The 20339-nt window shown below is 45.9% G+C and overlaps 3 protein-coding genes across 3 annotated transcripts; all 3 read left to right on the top strand.

Moving 5' to 3' along the window:
* Window positions 1-2155: 2155 nt before the first annotated feature.
* DFL_005691 (uncharacterized protein) lies at window positions 2156-5932 on the top strand (the record flags this gene model as incomplete). Its single annotated transcript, XM_067634987.1, has 1 exon — window positions 2156-5932. The coding sequence occupies one exon, from the start codon at window positions 2156-2158 to the stop codon at window positions 5930-5932; it is 3777 nt and encodes a 1258-aa protein (XP_067489463.1).
* Window positions 5933-10609: 4677 nt separating this feature from the next.
* DFL_005690 (uncharacterized protein) lies at window positions 10610-12383 on the top strand (the record flags this gene model as incomplete). The annotated part of the gene is made up of 4 exons (XM_067634986.1): window positions 10610-11165; window positions 11236-11277; window positions 11348-11635; window positions 11716-12383. The coding sequence occupies 4 exons, from the start codon at window positions 10610-10612 to the stop codon at window positions 12381-12383; spliced, it is 1554 nt and encodes a 517-aa protein (XP_067489462.1).
* A 3626-nt stretch (window positions 12384-16009) lies between these two features.
* DFL_005689 (uncharacterized protein) lies at window positions 16010-17227 on the top strand (the record flags this gene model as incomplete). Its single annotated transcript, XM_067634984.1, has 4 exons — window positions 16010-16123; window positions 16257-16541; window positions 16607-16910; window positions 17007-17227. The coding sequence occupies 4 exons, from the start codon at window positions 16010-16012 to the stop codon at window positions 17225-17227; spliced, it is 924 nt and encodes a 307-aa protein (XP_067489461.1).
* Window positions 17228-20339: the final 3112 nt, after the last annotated feature.

The raw sequence follows: 20339 nt of genomic DNA, 5'->3' as shown, positions 1-20339 counted from the left end.
GATCAGGGAGTCATACTTGCATGCAGTTCTCAAATCCTCGTCGACGGTGATTGGATAGATTTGCCCACCTGCAAGCAAAAAGCAACAAGGGAGGGGTGGAAGGGAACATGATGAGCTTCTCTTCCCTTCTTATGCCTTCCCTCTTTGCACTGTGCCAATCTTTTTAATTTATTTTTTACTTGAGCTTTTCTTGATGTTATTGCCTGAAGAATTTTTCCCTTCTGCCATAACCGAAGTTGAAGGGAAAAAAAAGGTTGGGCAGGTATCTCCCACGTCGTCATGTTGGGGAAGTGTACAAGCAATATTCTCAAGATAAAAAAAAAAAAAAAAAAAAAAAAATACAAATTCCTTCTGAACACTAGGGAGAATTTTTTTTCTCCCCTCCAGGTGTTTCAGAATTCAGGCTCCATGGCTACTTCTCTTGCTCCTAATGATTGCATGAGTTGTCCCCCTTCGTCTGGCGGTGGTGTCGTGTGAAGCTTGTGTATGCGTAATGTCGATGAGATGTCCAGCGCATTTTAAATTTCGTCGACAGAGTGTATACTGGAAAATAAAACAAAACATTGGATTGGAGAAAAAAAAAAAAGTGGAGGGGAAAAAAGAATGGTGGGCTAGCGGGTATGAAGTACGCTTTCCTTTTTCCTAAGCAGTCCTGAAACGATAGACAATTTTCCCACCTCCCTTGCCTCATAAACCCACATGTACAATACTTCCCGGGAGGAGTTGACCTGGACCCGGCCAAAATAACACTAGAATAGAAGAATGTCATGCTCTTGAAATTTTTTGGTATTTTTTTTTTTTTTTTTTTTGTTACCGCTAGTGACCTAAAAATCCAACCCAGACACTCTAACATTTTCGAACCACCAGACCAACAATATTACCGACGTTAACTGTAAATCATTCCAGACTCTTCCTCCGTATCATCATATCCGCATATCCGACATTTTTAACGATTATCTTTCGCCGTTGCTTTGGAATTTGCTACAAGGCTATCGTATTATATCACTCCAAAAAAAAATTGCAAACAGCAGTCTGGCCGCAGACGTACCCCGAGTTCAAGGATTAGGACATCGCCGACCGAACAGTACAGACAGACCTTCACAGAGATCCTTCGACTACGCCCATTTCGATATAAACTTGCGAAACATTCAACCATCGGAATAGGGCTACGAAGCACGACGTAATCTGTTTATCAGCTTGCTTTCCAACTGTGAGAACTGACCGCCGACGTCGAGCTGCAATCATCCGAGTATGTTTTAAGAATTCACATAATCGTCTTCCACAGTTTCTCCAAGGTTCCACCGCTTCAGCTTGTGGACTTGACCGCATCACCGCGGTCGTGGGGGAAAGGGTATGCAAGCAATCACAAAGGCACAATAGGGCGAAGAATTACACCGCGAATAGCGTTTCGGACAGACAGCCTGGTGGTACTCCTTGTGTTTCTCAACAGAATACACACTGGCGCCTACTACCAGAGTCCGTCAGCACGGTCCTTGTCCTTTGCTCCGAAGGTCGTCGTCGTTTTCGTCGGTTGTTGCCCTTCTGTTCGCCTAGAACCGTCATTTCCTTTCCAATCCCTTTCCCGCCCCAATTCTCCCCTCCACAAACCTCACCTTCCCGACCTCACGTTTTTTTGAGAATTATGCTTTCTATGCACAATCCTTAATATTTCCAGCACTACTTGGCCTGGTTCTTCGTTCAGGCCAGGTTTTTTTTATTTTCATTTTTTATTTTCAATATCTGATCCCTGATAACTTGCCACTAACTTGTATCCTCTTTTCTTTTTCTTCATTGTTTCTATTCCTGTTCAGAGATACGGGGTTTTTTTTTCCCGCTTCGCTTGTTTAGCTCCCGCTCGCCCTGATAACCACCCGCCACCTATTTCCCCCCAAGAATCACTGTTCCCGCCCACGAAAATAGAAGCTCGTGCTGAGACATTGCGAAATACGGTAGTGATTGTAGACAGTATCGGAGTAACTGCCAGGAACATACGCGTAGCGCGGTTTGTATAAACCGGAACCCAGGAATCGTCCATTCGGGGCGGGTCGCGTCTATCTTCAAAGAAGAGACCAGACCCAACTTTTATATTGCAATCGATACACAACTCTTCTATCACCGAAATCCTGATAATTCTTAATCGATAACCGGCCTCGCGATGGCCGGAGCCGTCGAGTGGTCTCGAAATGCCACGGACGCGGATTCCGAGCAATTCGCGGTCGAGGCACAACTAAGGTTCAGCCAGCAATCAGATCCCGATGGCTTGCTTAAAGTGCCCCGGCATTACATCCCGGTCTTCGTCCTTCACATGTTCTGCAAGTCGGAACGGTCCAGGCCATTCGTATTACCAGACCCGGAACGGGTAGCAAAGATAAAGGCTCAGCTAACTGCTCAACGAAAGTTGACCTCTACGTGCCCAAGCTGGCAGTTGGTATCCAAAGGGAATGAAATCTTGGACGACGAGACATTCATCGTGTTCGACACTCGATCTAAACGATTTAATAAGCAGCACTGGACAGAATGTTTCAAGTACGACGAACCCTATCAGAAGTTCTTCGAAAAGTTTTCCATGAAGGAGTTCACGCGAGAAGGCTGGAAATTTCAGAAGTTCGAAAAGCTCCAGAGGGTTGATCAGGGAATCATGGATGGCATGTGGACGAACGCTTACAAAGTCTACGATGCTATGAACGTTCGGCGGCAGGAATCTTCGGATATCATCAGACTTAAGCGAAGTGATGTTTGGGATTTCCGCAAATATTTGTTTCTTATGACGTTTCTGAGGAACAGGGACCGCAATACTCACTTGCTGCAAACCTCCGAGGCTATGTCCGATGCAAAGGAGAAAAGAACTGCTTTCATGGCAATCCACCACCTCGGCCACCCCAGAGACCTGTGGCTTCACAATGCTGCTATTATCCTCGACACACCCCACCATCAGATTAGTTACCATAAGCTTCTTTTCGATCTTGATCAGGAGGATTATCGAACCAATGCTCGTGAACGTTTTATTGTATTCTGGGAGGCCGGACCGAACGATGAATTTATACTTACAGACAACAGCTTCGGCGGAATGGAAATTGGACGCCTGGAAGCTAAACATACCATGCCTAAGAGACTCAAGCCCTCGGACCTTCAGAAGCGGTTGTACAGCAGAGACTACATGTGGCATCAAATCTTTGTGTTGTCACCCAAGCTTGCTGTTGCATTGTGTCACGGCACAATGATTAACCAGTCGCTGACCCACCAACATCGAGATCGATATGGTCTACGGCCTTCCCTGCTTGACAGGTTACCACATCCCCTCCCGCAAGGCTATTACAAGGACATGCATATTAAAGAATGCAAGTTTCTCAAGCCAGAATGGAAGATACCGGATGAAGTTGAAGATCTCTTTGGAAGGCAAGCTGAGAAGAGCAAATACGTCGCCAACCTCGACGCAAAGGCCAACAGCGAACTCGAGTTCATGGTTTCCACTCTTTCTTCCGCACAGGTCGCCCTCGTCAATATGGTCCTGCTCCAAAACCAAAGCATCTCTACTGCTGTGGATAAAGTTGTTTATAGGAACCCCGCTGCGCTCTACCGAGCTATTGAGGAGTATGGCAAGCACGACTGGCCCATTTTTATGGACGAGAAGCAGCACAGCTATAAGTCCTTGAAGAAGAAAATTTACAACCAGTTCAACAAACCTGCCAATGGTCATGAGTCTTCCAGGTCCAGCTCTGGTTCCTCTGACCAGGGTACTAGGTCATCTGGGTCTTCATCCACCAGAAGATCTGAAAAGAAGGTTGTTTTTGAAGAACGGAAAAAACCCACACCAGAGCCACCGAAGGTAACTAAGAGGCCTGAGAGCGCCAATCCTTTCATGTCTGATTCTGAATCGAGCGATGATGATGACGACGACCTTGCATTCCCATCTTCTACTCATGGGCCTGTCCTTCGTTCACGCTCTCCATCTCCTATCCGTAGGACGGAGTCCCCAGTCAAAAAGCAAGAACCAGTAGCTCCGCCAAAGCCAGCAGAGGTCAAGATTGAGATCGAGCCGGTTAAGCCTGTTACCGCAACTGTTACTCCACCTGTGACTTCAGAAGTTCCCAGCCAGAGGGCAACGCCTTCTCCACGGCCGACACCATCTCCAGAACCGCCAAAGTCAGTGACACCACCTACGGTCGCGATCGAAGTTGCCGCCGAAAAGGCCATCGCCGAGCAGTTGGAGAAGGTAAAGGCTGAAGAGCTTGAGCGATTCAAGAAGGAAATGGCAGAGAAGGAGAGGGCACTCGAAGAAGAGATGGCGGAAAAAGAGAGGTTGCTCTTGAAGGAGACGGAGGCTATCGAGAAAATTCGCAGGGAGAGGCTTCAGTTGGAGGCGGAAATTGAACAAAAGCGGAGAGATGAGCTTGAGGCTGTTCGTATGCAAAGGCAGAAGTCGGAGCGTTCTGGTAGACCTGATGAGAGGGGTGACGACCGAATCCGCGCTGCCAGCACCAAATCAGCTGAGACCAGACGGCGTCCTCGATCCAAGGACCGTGCCGAAGCTGAGCTGGTGGACGTTGGCAAACAGCTCGCACTCTTGGAAGTTGAAAGAGAGAAGATGAGGAAAGAGAAGCTAGAGCTGGAAGAGATGCAGCACAGACGGCGAAAGGAAGAGGAGAAGGAAAATCAAAAGAAGTTTGACCGCATGGCGAAAGACTTGGCAATGCTCCAGAGACAGCTTGAGGTCTACGAAACGAAGCTCGAGGAGGAACGGCACGAAAAGGAAATGGTCAGGCGAATAGCTGCTCAACAGAAGGAGAAGGCCGATGCCCTCACCCGACAAACCCGAGAGCTCCTTGAAGCCCAGGAGCGTGACCAGACAAGGGCAGAGGTCGAACGTGCCGCCCGCGCCGAGAAGGATCGCCTCGAAAAGGCCGAGAAAGAGAAGCGCGAACTCGAGAAAGCCAAGGAGAGGGAACTCAAGAAACGCCAGGAGAGGGAGAGGATTATGAACGAGAAGGCCGAGCAGGAACGCATACAGCGTGAAAGGGATATGCAGATGGAGAAGGAACGAGAAGCCGAGCGTGCTAAACGTCATCGAGAACGGGAGCAAGAGAGAGCGACTCGAGCCAAGAATCGCCAAAGCCGATACGATATGCATGAAAGGACTTCCGACATGAGTGATGAGGTCGATCCACAGGCCCTTTTCCGAAAGAATCGTATGATGCTTGGTGCTCTTTCCCCCACTTCCGACCCCGGCATGCATCTGCAGTACAATGAAATGACGCCGCCTTCATCGAGTCATTCCCATCCCGACCAATTCGATGACCGTCGTTTCGAGCGCGAGATGAGGTCGCAGTCCCCATCCTCGCCCCGCCTTGGTTATCAATATCCTCCTTCTCCCAGGCGGGTTGAAACCTCTCCTGTTCCACTGGGCCCAAACCACCGACGTGGAACCCAGCCAAAGCTCCTTGCCCTTGAATACGAATCACCACCCTCGTCCGGTTTCCAGACCAGCCCCGACTCCCCTAATCCACCGCTCGATCTAGCTTTGTACGCCCCTCCCAAAGAAAAGGCGAGCCGTCGAAAGGCTGATCATCGAGACCGTGATGCACCCCGAGACATGCATCCACATGCACATGGGAGAGCTCCACAACCACAAATTCGACGATTTGAAACTCCAGCACCACTTCCCAATTTCAACGATCTTGATCGTAGGATGAGTAAGATTCCAACTCACCTACCAGACTACGCCACAATTCATAACGGCGATCGCTACCCGGAAGATGAGTATGACGAAGAGGATTACGGCAATGGGTACGGTGATGCTATGGTGAGATTCGACCGTGCACCCAAGAAGAGGCTGCAGATTGAGCCGCCTCCACCTATCAAACCACAATATCAAACCAGGCAAAAACCTCCTCCCAGAGCTCTTCCACCACCCGACTATCGCAATGGCCGATAGGTTAGTACTTGCATTTCCGGATGCCTGCCATCATGCACTCTATCCTTCTCGCTTTATTTTCCTTTCTCTCCTATAGATTTTTCGATTATTGGTTCTCTTCTTGCATAAATAGATTTTTCACTCTTCTTCTTCCCTGCTTGCATCCGGATAATCTGTTACACAAGCGTTTGTTTTCTTTTGCCCCCTTTTTCAACATACCCATTTGGTTCATTGCTCTTGGATGTTTGGTTTTTTGTTTTCTGTATCATTCACGACCCTAATGACCCCATCACCGCTTTCCCTCCTGCTTTTTAACCGTTGGTTTTACATCATTGTTAGTTATAGTTTATATTCATATGTTAGTGCGCATTATACCTATTTGCCTTTCTCCTCACGAATCATGTCATCGGCTTGCATTTACTGGATCGATAAACGGGCACTTCTTTTTCGTTCTACCGGCATGAAAACAAAAACACAATAATGTTCAAAAGTATCTATACGGGTTTTCCTTTTCTATTTGTTTGCTGTATCCAGGAAAAGCAAGGCGAATCGTTTATTGAAAAAATGTTGATTTTGGATCCTGTATTCCCCTTTCTTTCTTCCTGATATCCGATATCCCTTGCTGTGTTCGATAAAGATATACCTCAGCTCATGTGTTTTTGAAAGTGATACTCCCATCTTCCCCGGTTTTGGTCAATATACCACTTGTTTTGTTTGGGGTTTAGTTTTTAGTATTTTGATGCCATCGTGTCTGATATATTATACCAATCACGAACTATTTCGTCCCATTTTATTTATATCTACCATTCATGATTTTTCCATCTTGGAACCTGCCACAAACTGTATGCTCTCCTATCTTCGGCGGCAAAAATATTTTACAAAGCTAGCACTTGATCGAGTTATCTGGACATCTCTTTCCTTTGTGTTTTTTCGATATGACAAATGCCCAATTAGTTACCGCTAGAGCAACGTTCAACTTTACCTCTTGATCCCCTTGCATTATCACCAAATCATCACTCGGCAGATCCCAGCCTCACTGGCTCTCAAAACGACGCACCCGGATCCAATCCCGAGGAGGTGTTTCAAACAAGGATTGCATGTAGGTTCCTTGCTTCGCATATCGGTTTCGTACGAGCTACACACTGCCTACAGGGCAAGACTATCTTTTTGGTCCGACAGAGTCGGCCCGTGAACCTGTTTCCTTCTCCCTCGCCGATTTTCAAGAACCAAAGTATAGATTGGCAAGATTCTACCGGCATCGGTATTACTTTTGCATGCATAGTATGCTTTGTTTTTTGGTTCTTGTTCTTCTTCCGTTCCGATAGAGCGCAAACAAAAAGCATTCGAGCAAGTTAGCTAAAAATCGTGTTTCACGCCTCCTACCTTTGTATTTACGCAATCTCTCCTTTCGATGTAGCTCCACTATTGCAAGTTGTAATTATTATGCCTTAGCTTTGCCTTCAAGTTCAAGGAACGACTTTTTTTTGTCATTTAGAAAAGCAAATTCAACTCAGTAAAAACATCTTACCGTTCAAAGTATAGTGGCTTTATATATAAGGCGTTTTCGGTCCATGTGGACGGGATTTTTGAGAATACCATTTGCACCTGAAAATCATTTCTAGTTCCTTCCCCGATCTATTTAATTTCGGGAAGTGTACGCGTATACGGGACGAGACGAGATGTTTTTTTTTTTCTTGAAAATTAGTCGCACTAGCTTATCCAAGTGACTTTTCCTGATAGGCAAAAGTTCATGCTTGCCGTACTCCGTACAGTTATGCATATATTCTCAGCACGTATACTGCATAATGTTTTTTTTGAGTCAAATGTCAATAGCCTGCGCAGGGTTCTCTTGGCACAAGCAGAAGGTTGGTGGGGCTGGGCCGACCCTGTCGGCGCGGAAGGTGGGTCCCAGGTCGAAGCTAGATATAACGACCACCTACCTATCGATATTCGTCGCAGGCTCACAACCCGAACCCCTGAGGTAGAGGCAACGTCAACGGATTCAAAACCAACACGGTACGCAGACTCTCTCTGCTGAACACGCAACCCTTCCATAAGGCCGGGCAAAGCTGCGTAGTGAAAATTTGCCGTTACACAAGCTCCCTACTCAAGCATCAAGCAAATACAGAGTAAATTTAGACTTCAGCACAAAAAAGATCCATGACCCATTGATTGGTTATTACAAACAGGCCCCGCCTAGGCCTCTGGCCAAACTTGTTCGAGATATGACGAGGGGGGTGATCCAACAACTGTTGTTCCCTTTGTTTCAATCAAGCGATGTGTAGCAGAAAAGACGATAGGGTTCTTCGATTCCAACAGACTGCCCGTCTTTGTATTCCACCGTTTAACAAAGACACTGGATATGAGGGCGCACATCATTTTTCTCAGCTCACATAATATTTTGGGTCAAAAAACCAAGAGTTGACCCAATGTCGCAACTGTTACTCAAAGGAAAGGCAGATGTTGAAGTACTTTTTACTTCTAAACAGCAGAAAGCAATTCAGCGGTGGGAAAGAATCAAACAGAAGCAAATATAATATCCTCTGCCTAGTTACCGTTCCACCCTCATCGGCCGCGGTTCAACTCGCCACAGTTCAGATCATTGTCAATTATGGGGTTCGGGGTATCAGCTGCCCTCTCATGTGCCTCACACACAAAGAAAAGAAACATACAAAGTTTTCCAGACTTAATAACAGTTTTTACTTCAAATATTTAGAGTCAGGCTATCTACAAGGAGACCCTTCGTGACTGACTGGTGATACCTTTCTTACCCAATGGGATTTTGATACTAACCACAGACCCGGGATTCTATTATTGCTCTCGACTAGTACACCTTGAGGCACAGAATGAACCAAACTTTTTTTAAAAAATAAAAGAAAGCTTTAAAGAAGCAAAGAATAGAAAAGAAAAGAAAAATATTTTTCTTCCGCCTCTTTTTTCTTTTTTACAATTTGCTATCGTCTGTAGCAGTATCACTACTCGAAATCAAGTTCCGCAGCTATGAGACCAATGTATTCGATTTCGAGAATTTGTGTCGCGCAGATTCAGTCCATATAGCCCTGCTGCTGAAGTTTCTGAGGAGTTGATATGGCCGAACAACAGTATTTGTGATGAACTAGTGTGTGCCTCCTGGCGTCGTAGCTCCAGTCACTTTTGCCCGACAAAGCGAAGAGGAACCCAGACCGTCCTCGCCCCCACAGTCAAGTTTCCCGATTGTTGGCTCCCTTTCTAATAATGCATTGTTCAAGGGTGTTTCGACCCACCCACCACGTATGTCAATGCGAGGGAGGGGCCTCCTAGTGGGGCGACCCAAAAACTCTACTTAAAAAAGTAATTTTGAGGGCCTTTGGTATCCCGGGATCTAGGATATCGAGGATGCTGGCCATCACGGCCTACTCAACCAACCCTGGCTGTCAACCCGACGCACCTTACATCGATGGGTCGCTACACAATGTCCACTTGGATGAGCATATGTTCGATAACATGTAGTGATTCATTCCTCCTTCCTTCTTGTATTGCGCGGACGGTAAGTCGGCGCAGTATCTATCACATAAATATCGATCTTGAGGTCCACAAGATCCATCTCCAGCTCTGTGTTCCGATTGATAAAAATCCCGCGAGTCATAGAGAGGCTGCGCAGCTGCAAGAACCAATTGCAATTTACCGAATCGACTTTGTGCTTCCTTAGCATCATTATTTTCTTTTCATCTAGTTATCGACTATAAATTCGACCCCAAATAACAAAAATTATATTCCCATAGTGGATCTTCACAATTCTGCCTATCCAATAGTTGTTTAGCCTGTTGTCAAAGCCGAAATTACCGTCGAACGTTCTGTCGTACCTCGACAAAATCCGCTCACTAGTCTAGATAGATACCTGTTGGGTTAAGCTTACTGCCAGAGCTATTTCATTTAAGGACGGTTGAAACGATTTATTAACGTTAACGTTGGCGCATAAGCGGATTTAGGGCTGACGTATGTTGAAAGTTTTCTTTGTTCTTGCGTTGTTGCATACATTTCCGGCGCTACTCGCAACATTTCCAACATAAGGCGAGCTCGAGTCTAGGGCAGATAACGGGACTACATAGACTAGCTCGGCCAGTAAGGTACAGCTTCGCTAATATTTCCTGCCCTAGATAGAGAGTGGTCTCATAGCAGCTGCGAGTTGGAATATATCTGCGGCTCTGGTTGAATTTGTGGGTTGTAATGGCATTTGTGTAGTGCAATAGGCAGTGGCTGTCGATCCATTTTATTATAATTGTGAAAGAGGTTGGAAAGATATCATCAATATGCCTTACAACAGTTCTGCTAGAATCTACCTTCTTCCATCTCATCTTATTCCCGATTCTCTCTCAAGGCCACCGAGCCAAAGGTCCAAGGAAAAGGAACTGTTATTCACTAGCGGACGAGAATACCTAGCAACAGGACGGCCAGTCTCAAGAAGCAAAAGCAAGAAGAGCGCAGGTGAGCTAAACAATTTAATCAGTAAGCCAAATAGCTCCAATAAGCTTCGGAGGTGTGGACATATGGAGGGTAGGCAAGGAAATTAACACAGAGTCCTTCCAAGAATAAATACTACCTCCATTAGAGAAAAGTCATCGCCCAGTATTTCCCCTCCTCAAGCTCCAGTTACCTTTATCCAGACACTTTCGTGGTCCTCACCATCGCGACTTTTTTTATTCTCGCAAGATGTCCATCATGGAACAATCAACAGTCTCTCGGCCAAAGAAGTCTCGAGGCTACGGTACCTTCATACGCAAGCTGCTCTTCTGTAGCAAGAAGGAGGCCCTTGAAACTCAGAACACCGTTACAAAGTCAGAAGTACAACCCCGAGAGGTAACCCCCGGGACCGGATCTGAACTTCGAGATCTTCGGTTCTATCTTGGGAATGAATCTCTACGCATCTGCCGCCGTCTGTGCCGCATTCAGGATGAGGACGAAAAGAACATTCACGTTCTCTCACCTCGCGTTGGTTCCTTGAATTTCAACATTCGTCAATTCGATCCTGAGGATGCACCTCATACTCTCCTTCTTCCAGCTACTGTTTTCGAAAACGAAGCGGATGAGTCGGAACAGGGCATGATGAATATTTTCATGGAAAACTTCGTCTCAATGCTACCATTTGGGACTGATAAAATCAGTCGCAAAGCGAACCCTTCCGGTCTCGTATTCAGACTTCTACCTTCGCCAATCATCCCACCTGCTGCCAGGTTCCTCGGTGCAGCCTTCTGGCTCTGGCTATGTGCAATAGATGGTAAGCAAGCTCTGCATGCTAGGTCGGTGTTGAAGCTGTTGGATTTCGCTAACATTGTTGTGTTGCCTAGATCAAATTGAAGCGCTGGAGCAAAAGGATTTTGTAGAAGCAGGTAAGTGGCTGAGAACTTGATGTACTAGAGATATATTATATTGGTATGAGGTGCTAACCTGTGACTATAGTCGAGGAGATCAAGAGAGTGTTCATCTCGCAAGAGCCTTTGGACCCAGATTCTCGCGTGACGCGAACCTCATTTGCCCTCAGAGACCTCATGCAACAAACAGAGTTGAAGCCGGCAAACGTTATGGAGACCGGAGACCAAGACACCTGGCGCCACGGCTTCTTAGACGCAATCATGGAAATTCTCTATGCCTTCGAAGGAGAACGCCCTCTTCTCAACCAGTTCAAGAAGGCAGATGATCACGTCAAGTTGACAGACTGGATGGTTCTCCGGGTTGTTACGATTTCCGGTAAGTGATAACAACTAATGCTGAAGGTTGAATTTCGAGGTAGAACATCGAACAAAAGCTAACGACTTCGCCCTGTCTAGCCCGGCCTTTTATAGTCCTTGCCCGTGCAAGTCTTGGTCTCCAACCCAGCCTCTCCCAGGTCGGCAATACCGCAAAGGGCATAACTCTTGATGTTCCAACCCGTCGGGATAGATCCGATAGTGCCCGCACTCTCACACCAGATCTTGAATGGGAGGAAGAAATTTCCGGACTGGAAGTTCTTGCCCAATGTGCGATGGGTCTAGAGAATGACATCTTAGGATGGGAAAAGGATCATGCCGAGGAGAACATTTTGAATTCGGTCGAGATACTTTTCCAAGTCTATCAGCACCGCCAATCTGCAATGCGAGAGATGGTACTGATGCATAATTATACTGTGAATCAGCTCTGCCTTCAGGCAGACATTCTGCTCCCGAAGTATTCTACAGACAACTCCACTCCGCCTATCTCGTCAGCTCGTACCTTGTTCAGTGTAAAACCCCCACGTTCCCCCCCCGCACTATCGCCAACTGGGACGTTCCAAAGTCCTATCGGGCCTCCGACAGATACAGAGTCTACCAACAAATTCCTGGGACTCATTAAAAGCAAAGTCGCTAAGCCAGACCAAGGAGGTGAGTTGACGGCTCAAGCACAGTACATCATGTTACTTCTTGGATTCGTTAAGGGTATGGCGATCTGGACCTCAAAAGCGAAGCGTTATGCTGTTTAACGAGACGGCTGCACACCATTACTCTACGATATCCTTGTTGGCCCCAAGTTTTAAGTATGGGTGGGAAACTTTTTGCATTGTCTCTCTGATTTTTCGTTTGTTGCTGTCCTTACCGATACCACTGTCTTCATTTTTTCCTTTGAGCAAAGAAAGTCTTCACTAGCCGAACCGAAGTGAAGGATTGATTGAGGTCCACATGTTGAAGCGGAGGCAAGTACAACTATTGTTTCGAATATGGGGCTGTTGGTTCCCTTCCTCCAGTCGTTTCCTGAGCCGTTGTTAGCTCAAAATTTTTGGGCCCATTGTGGTATTTCCTTCTGAGATAGAAAAATGACCTTATCCAGATGTTTTCCTGTCGTTATCAATATTACAAGCCAGGAGAATATGAGATACCCTTTTTCGTATCCGGTATTTCCTATATGTCGTCTTTGCAAACCATGTCTTCTTCTTCTTCTTCTTCTCCTCCATGTCTTTCCCTTTGCCAGGTTATTCGCGATCAAGGTGGTCTAACTGTAGCATTTTCGAGCGAGCAATATGAATTTTTTCTTCTAGCACTCGAGTCAAAGTTATTTACTAAGCTTAATTCTGCCGTTTCCGGGAATATCTTAGAATACCGAGATTTATGTGACGTAGGCAGCACGTGATTTGAATCGTCGATGCAATCATGCATCTTAACTTGAACAAATGACCCATTGACTCCCAATGGCCCCGTCGGCTGTGATCATGATAAAACATTGCGTAAGAAATATAGCGTGGAGGCCTGGCGGAGGCCGGAGATTCCCGCAGCGCTATCTTGAACAATGCATGTCGCTATTGCATGCAGGATCAGTAATCTACGGCGAATTATTAGTCTCCGGATAAATTATGTAAAGGATGGACTTCGAGGCTATGTCAATGAGTTTAGCTTGAGAAAAGGTGACGGGGAAAGTCAATGTTGACGAGGGGAGTGTTTCCTTTTCGGAGTGTTACACACCGACCTTAACCTCGGCCCAACACATTGAGCTCCAAAAATACAACAAACAGCCTGTACCCTTTCTTAACACAAGGCCAATGGCTCGCTTCGAGAAGACTCATGAGAGAGAAGCCCAATATCAATGAGTAATGCATCTTTGGCGCCGCCTCGGGTTTGGTGTTGAAAGGAAATAGAATCTAGAACAATAGCAGTGTAAAGTACGTATCTATGTGTCTATCGACGTGGAGGTGAGGGGCAGCTGCGAAGTGTGTGTTTTGGTTGAAGAAAACGCGGCCGGAAAGATCCAAAACAGATCAGATTTCCTTCTTTGGAAGCGGGGGGGTAAAATGCAGGGGGTCGGCAGATTTTGGGAGCTCACTACCATGCCGGGAATGGAGGAAAATTAGATGGCGCGCGTCGCGTCATATTCCGTTCGGCACGAAAGAACGTGATTTCGTGTGGAGAATGTTTACCAGCCTTGTGGAATATTTCTGCAGAAACTGCCTCTCATCGTGTACCGGAAATTGGGGAGGCTTGATACAAGACCAGATGGAAACAGAAGCTCGGGAATATTTGCGTTGGAAGGAACGTTGAAGAATGAGTCAACACGACAACACATCGCGGATTGGGCAAGGGTATGCAGGAAACAGGACCAATCAGAAGGCTGGGATCCCAACCACGCCTCCTTTTTTAGCGTCCTCATGTTTACTGCACACACACGACACCGACGACCCCGCTAACTCAGGCCCGGTCCTTTGGATAACCATCCCCGCGCTAAGCATCGATCATATTTTTGGAGGTTGTTGTTTTGATATTAGGAACCAGTAATATTTTTATCGACTGGAGATTAAGGAGGAGGCTTGTACAGACGGCTCTGCGATCGAAACGTCTTTCTCTTGCTGGCGCCCTTTTCTCTTGGGAATTTGCGAACCTCCGCGAGATCCTATGACTCACGTCATCACTCTCTCGAAAAGCTGGGCCGTCGGGGACACCTGCTGGCGCAACAGGCATCCGTTTCGTCACCATATGGACACCATTTTCGTCTGCGATACGCAAACATCCGCGCAAACATGAGGGTTTGCCATCCTGTCCTCAGGATACCAATACACCATTGACTTTTCTCATTTCAACGTTCTGGAATCTGGTCAAATGATCTTGCTGGATCCTGTCGGCTAGACAGTAGGCAGTGAAGAAGGCCTTGATCGCAAAATAGTCAAAATGCCCGCCGATTGGTACCTTTCTCGAACAGCCTGAACCCGTGCCCATGGTCGCCTAAGGTCTTTTGACGGTTTCTAATACGAGCGGATTTTCAACCAGTAAGATAGGAGCGTGCAGGCCTGGCCATTTTCAACCCAGGTCAGTCATACTCTTCGACCCCTTCTAGGATCTAGCTATGTTAGATCTTCCATACGATTATTCCATTGCTAGAAATGACTAACATTTGTTGTTTTCGTTCTGCTATGTAGCAAGTCCTCTCTAAGCTTCAGCCATTCTTTCTACAATCTTTCATTGTCATGAGCGGGTCGAGTATATGACTACCCTCGAATGGATTAAATAAATTGCCTGGTCGTCAGCCTGAGTTCGACAGTTTCGTTCCCATATTCTAGCCTTGCTATTTGTCTCACTGTTCACCACTATTATCACCTCGCTACTACCCGCTCCCGCCTTCGGTGTGTCGGGCCACCCTTTTCGTCCTTAGTTTTGCCTTCTCGTTGGCCATTTCCTCCTGGCTATTGCCATATCGCAGACCGGCTTGTTGAAGACAAAGCCACGCAATCACACTTTTGCGCAGCCCATACGGAACCCCTCTGCAATTTCGCTATACTTCTATAAAACCCCCCCGTTGTCTTTAGGACATCTTCAAGCGTTACCCATTGTCCCGCACTAGGCAGTGCTGCTTATTTAATCAAGCAATATTTTATTACAGGACTGAGATAGCAATTGCTATATATCCCTTGCTGTCGTCGTCTATTCGTCGAGGTTAAGCGACCTGTCTTGAACGGAACGGTAAGGCTTCTGCGTTTATAACCAATCCTTCGCACAGCCTTCTTCCCACGTTCCACCATACTCCAACGGATATTGTGTTGCCCGTGCTCGAACAGCTACTGAATCCTAAATCGTTTCTATTAGATCCTACTCTTATCGCCGCCTTTTTCTCGCTATCACGAGCTACTTTTTTCTTCCTTTACCTTACTATACTCTTTTGTCCTGTTGGGCATCGTCTAGCTTCTGCTTTTCTTTGTATTCGCGTTCGCGCCTGTGGGCACTTGTCGTAATCAGAAAAAAAGGCGCAAGCGCAGGGCTTATAAAATCGATATCAGAGGTCCGGAGCTGTATTTGAGACGTACTCGAGTCTTCTTCAGAGTATAGTTGGATATCAGTTTCATTTCTTAAAAAAAAATCTCAGCCAGTTTCAGAGAGAAAGAACAAAAGAATAGTCCTCTGATCTAAAGGATATAGAAAATCCGTTTACCAAAACAGCGACGGAATAATCCCCCTTTATCTTTTCCTTTTCGTAAAGGCACAGAGTCATATTCCTTTTTTGTTACCTCTCTGCGCTTGTGTTAGACGCGGCTAGATAAAAGACTAGCAGGCCAAGGGTATCCCCGGATCTGCAGATATCTTCTCTTTCCGCTTCCACTTTAGGCGCAAAGCGGGGTTCCATTCTATAATCATGGAGGAATATCGAAGAAAGGTGGCAATATGCGGGAGTAGAGGATTAGGTAGCTATCTTGCTCGGGCAATCCTTGAAACAGGAGAATGGGAACTGGTGATCCTGTCGAGAAATGTGAGTAACACCTACCCACCCTCTCGCTTAGGGCTTGCATTTTCAGGCCCGCCACATCGCATATGATAACTCTTGTGCGATGACGTGGCTTCGGTGCGGCAAAACGGCTAACTTGCTGTCTTTGGAACTGTAGCCTCAGCCAGATCTTACCGCAAATGGTATCAAGGTAAAGCCAGTGGACTATAGCTCTGTTGATTCTCTGTATCGTGTTCTCAAGAGGCAGCAAGTGGATACTGTGATCTCAGTTATTCCGGATGCAGAAGTCCAGCTTAATCTCATCGACGCATGCCTCATGGCTGGGGTTCGACGGTTCGTCCCAGCAGAGTTTGAGACATCGCCGGAACAACGACCCTTGTATGGTCTCGGCGATAAAATGACCGTCCTGGTTCGTTTGAATGAAGTCAGCGCACAGCTCGAAGTAAGTCTTTGTTGTATTTTCTAGAACACCCTACCAGTAACCGGTATACCTAACATCAAATTTAGTCCACAGTTTTCTCTTGCGGTCTTTTTATGGAAACTTTTGCTCCTGGAGGCTGGAGAGCTTCTGGCAGCTATAGTTATTCCTGGAACGACGGAGCCTTCCTACTCGACCTAGAGCGTAAAAAGGCTTTCCTTCCTATTGATAGTGCTCGGAGCCTCAGTACCGTGGTTTGCTTGACATCCGCCGTTGATGTTGCACGTTTCGTTGCTGCTGCTTTATTTCTTCGAACCTGGCCACCTGAAATGAAAATGTTCGGAGATCGGTTGCGGTTGAGCGAGCTTTTAGATATTGCTCAATATGTTCGAGGTAAGTTGCACCTTTGGCCCCAGGTCACCCCCTCCCATGCATGACGCATAAAAATTTTATCAAAACATATCACCAACCACCTCTTTTCAAAAATAGCGTGTGAATTCAAAGTTAATATCATCACGGAAGAAGACATCGAATTTCAAATCCTCAGGACAGCAAACTGGGGAGATCAACGCGTACTCCAAACGATGCGCAGCATTCTCAGTCACGAATACAATATTGACAAGAGGTATCTCAACGCCAAGTTCCCTGATATCCGGGCAATTACCTTCGAGGATTTCCTCCGCCAGTGCTGGAGAGCAAGCACACACTGATGCGCTTCTATTGAACCCCACTTTTCTTCCCTGCTTTTGCTCTTTTCTTCTTCTTTTTCTCGGCCTTTTTTGATATTACTCCACGGCGTGATGCATCAATGACTTCGTTTGAATTTTACTATTTTAACATTTTCTTGTATCCTATTTGCCTATTCCTATAGCTGACCAGGCATCACCGTACATATACACCGATATATGATTTAGTCTGGGGCGTTCTGTTGGTGTTTTTTGCTACTCTCTTGGCTGCTTTGGTCCTTTTGTATGATGATCTATCAAGCATGCGTTTTGGTGTTTAACGGCTATCGCTTTGAACTTTTGCTTTTTTTTCTCTTTTTTTTTAAATTTCCTTTTTCCTTTTATTATCTCTTCTCTGGCATGAGCATTATACGCGCACAGTTTTGCATTTGTTTTTTTGGAACTTTCTCTTTTACTTTCTATTTTAAGCTGGCCTCGTTATTTTTTCTACTTTCAGATAAATCTCAACAGAGCATACATGGGTTTCCTTCTATTGATATCCTTAGACACTTGCTTTGTTTTTTTCGGGGTTGGTATGGGGTTAGTTATTCGTATGCGCACGGCTGCATCATGTTTTGGTACTTTCAATCGAAATCGCGAGTTTATTTTTTCATATGGATCTTGTGTATGATTATCAACGTCGATACTGTTCCCAATACAGTATACGATCCGCTTTATAAATCCACATCATATCATTCGAGTCTGCCTTGCGCCAACTAACATGAGTAGTTACATAGGTAATAGTAGAGTTATACTACAGAAAAGACGGCGAAATTGGTATCAGGTGCCGGACTTGACCGGTCATATCGTGCCAATATAGAGTCAACTGCCGCTTCATTCCCCTCCCATCGGATACTTATATTCTCCATCGGAAAACGAAAGTGGAACATTCACGTTAACTATTCCTCAAGCGGGGCTGCAAGGTGGATCTTCCCCGCATTAGCCAATTTATTCCAAGGGTTTTACGAAGGAATCGCGGAATTAAATATCCTCACATCCTGTACTATTACCTCGGCATCGCAAGATATATTAAACAAAGAGGTGGTAGGAAATACCTTGATGTAAACTCTTGCCTCATATTCACCCCTTGTCGATATTCTTGCAAACTTGGCAGTGGGATATTTTGTTTTTAAGATAATAAGTACAGATATGGTGAGGTTTATATCGATACCCAGGCTCTCACAACCGGCCGGAAAGATTACTTAAGCGTGACCTTAATCTGCCTATAGGTGGCCAGAGAAGATGGGCAGGGATTTGCAAACCGAAAGTCCCGACATACCTAGAAGATTTCCAGGCAACTTAGGGCATGTTAATGCAATATAATAAGGGACGGCTCTGAAGCGAGACACTATGCGAATAGGCAGTACGGCTTTATACTTAGGTTTCCATATGCATTCTATTGTAAGTACATACATACGTATGTTAACTCAGATCCCGCAGGATGCGTTGGCACTTTGTTGTAATCTATTAATCTCCACGGTATTAAACTGGGGATCTAGTGTACTCGGGTAGAAATATCTTTTGCGCTATAGCTACGACTTGAAGGTTTGAAATTTGGAAAATGTTCTAGGTTCTAGAGCGACGTTTTGGGACCACGGAATGACTCGCCCGTTAAGATGTCAAAACCCTCGGGGCTTTCGTTAGGTAGACTGACCTCAAACGCACCCATGCCCAGCCTGGACCACCTTTGGCGGCGTCGACCCAGAACTGAAACGTTTTAAAGAGCATTTGTGATAAACACTTAGGATATCCGGGTCGTCCAGTTTTCCCTTTGGCATTAAAAAACATAGGTTTATCTTTCCAAAAACAGTGGCCATCTCAATATCAATATGCGGACTTGTCAGCATTCTCCCCGTTGCAAATCCTTGGTATGTCGTTGTTTGAAAAATGAGTTTTTCCGAACCCTACACTTTGTAGGTTTAGCCACTTGACCAGCAAAATAAACTACGGAATACTCTAGCGCCTTCGCTGATCTTGGTTGAAACACCGTGCCGCTTAGGATACGAGCGTTGAATTGGAAAATTGTGGATCTCGTAAGCAGGTTATTTTGTGATACGAACGCCAAACTTTTTTTTCTTGTAGATTTTTGTGCGAAGGTTCGAAAGGGAATCGTCATTGAGGGTTTAGGACTGCACGAGTTGGTGGAAATATATGTCGAAAACGACATCAATACGAGGCAGCCACCATGAAACAAGGGTAAACCCCGTGTCTATTTACTAGAGTAGCCGATAATATAGAGAGAAATAGAGAGAGAAAAACATTAGGAATATCTTAGAGTGTAGTTTAGGATGCATGGATGATATGGCCTCGAGGAGCCTCGAAGCTTGATTTGCAGTACGGCCGAACAGTTATCGGTTTCTTTCCAACGCAGTTCCGATGTTTCTGAGACAGGCTGGGGTTACGTATGCAAGATACGGGCCACTTACCGAAAGGAAGCTAATCTGTCAAACTTATGCCTAACGACTTGCAACTTTGAGAGCAACAACCGTTGGAATACCCGTCTTCATTCGCTATTTATCACACACAAGGTTGGCAATATTCGATCGCATCTGTACCAGGCATTCATGTGAGCGCGAGTGGAATCGCTGTCAGATGATAACCCTGTCGCATATTTTTGGTCGGGGTCATGATCACTAGCTATCGTGACAGACTTTTGGTCTTCGACTCCGGATGAGGTGTGGCTAAAATCCCGTCGATTATCAAAGGTTCCTGGGAACTTTCAATATGTGGATACGTCTGTAACGTTTGAAAGACAAGCATTTGACGGCTTGCTCGTACCTGAATTTAATACAGTCCGCCCTAAGATTTGCCCGTTGCGTGCTTTTGATCATTTTTGTGTCTGGCGGGGCAAGCCAGGGGGATCAGTCCGTGGGGCCGTCCTTTCGATACGGTAAAGATTGGGAAAGCAAGCTTGTTGACAGGTCCTTGGAAGAGGTTTAAAAGATCGAGACAGGATCCTCAGTTCTCATCTGTTGAGTCCTCGAATTCGACGCATTTCTTTTTGACATTTTGGAGTTAACAAGCACATTTCATATCGAAGTCGTTGAGGCCTTCCGAGCGGTGACAGGGATAAAAAGGACGACAAACGGAACTATAT

The sequence above is a fragment of the Arthrobotrys flagrans genome (assembly GCF_004000055.1).
Source record: "Arthrobotrys flagrans strain CBS H-5679 chromosome Unknown unitig_9, whole genome shotgun sequence".
Classification (NCBI taxonomy): Eukaryota; Fungi; Ascomycota; class Orbiliomycetes; order Orbiliales; family Orbiliaceae; genus Arthrobotrys; species Arthrobotrys flagrans.
This window is presented reverse-complemented; position numbering and strand designations above follow the sequence as displayed.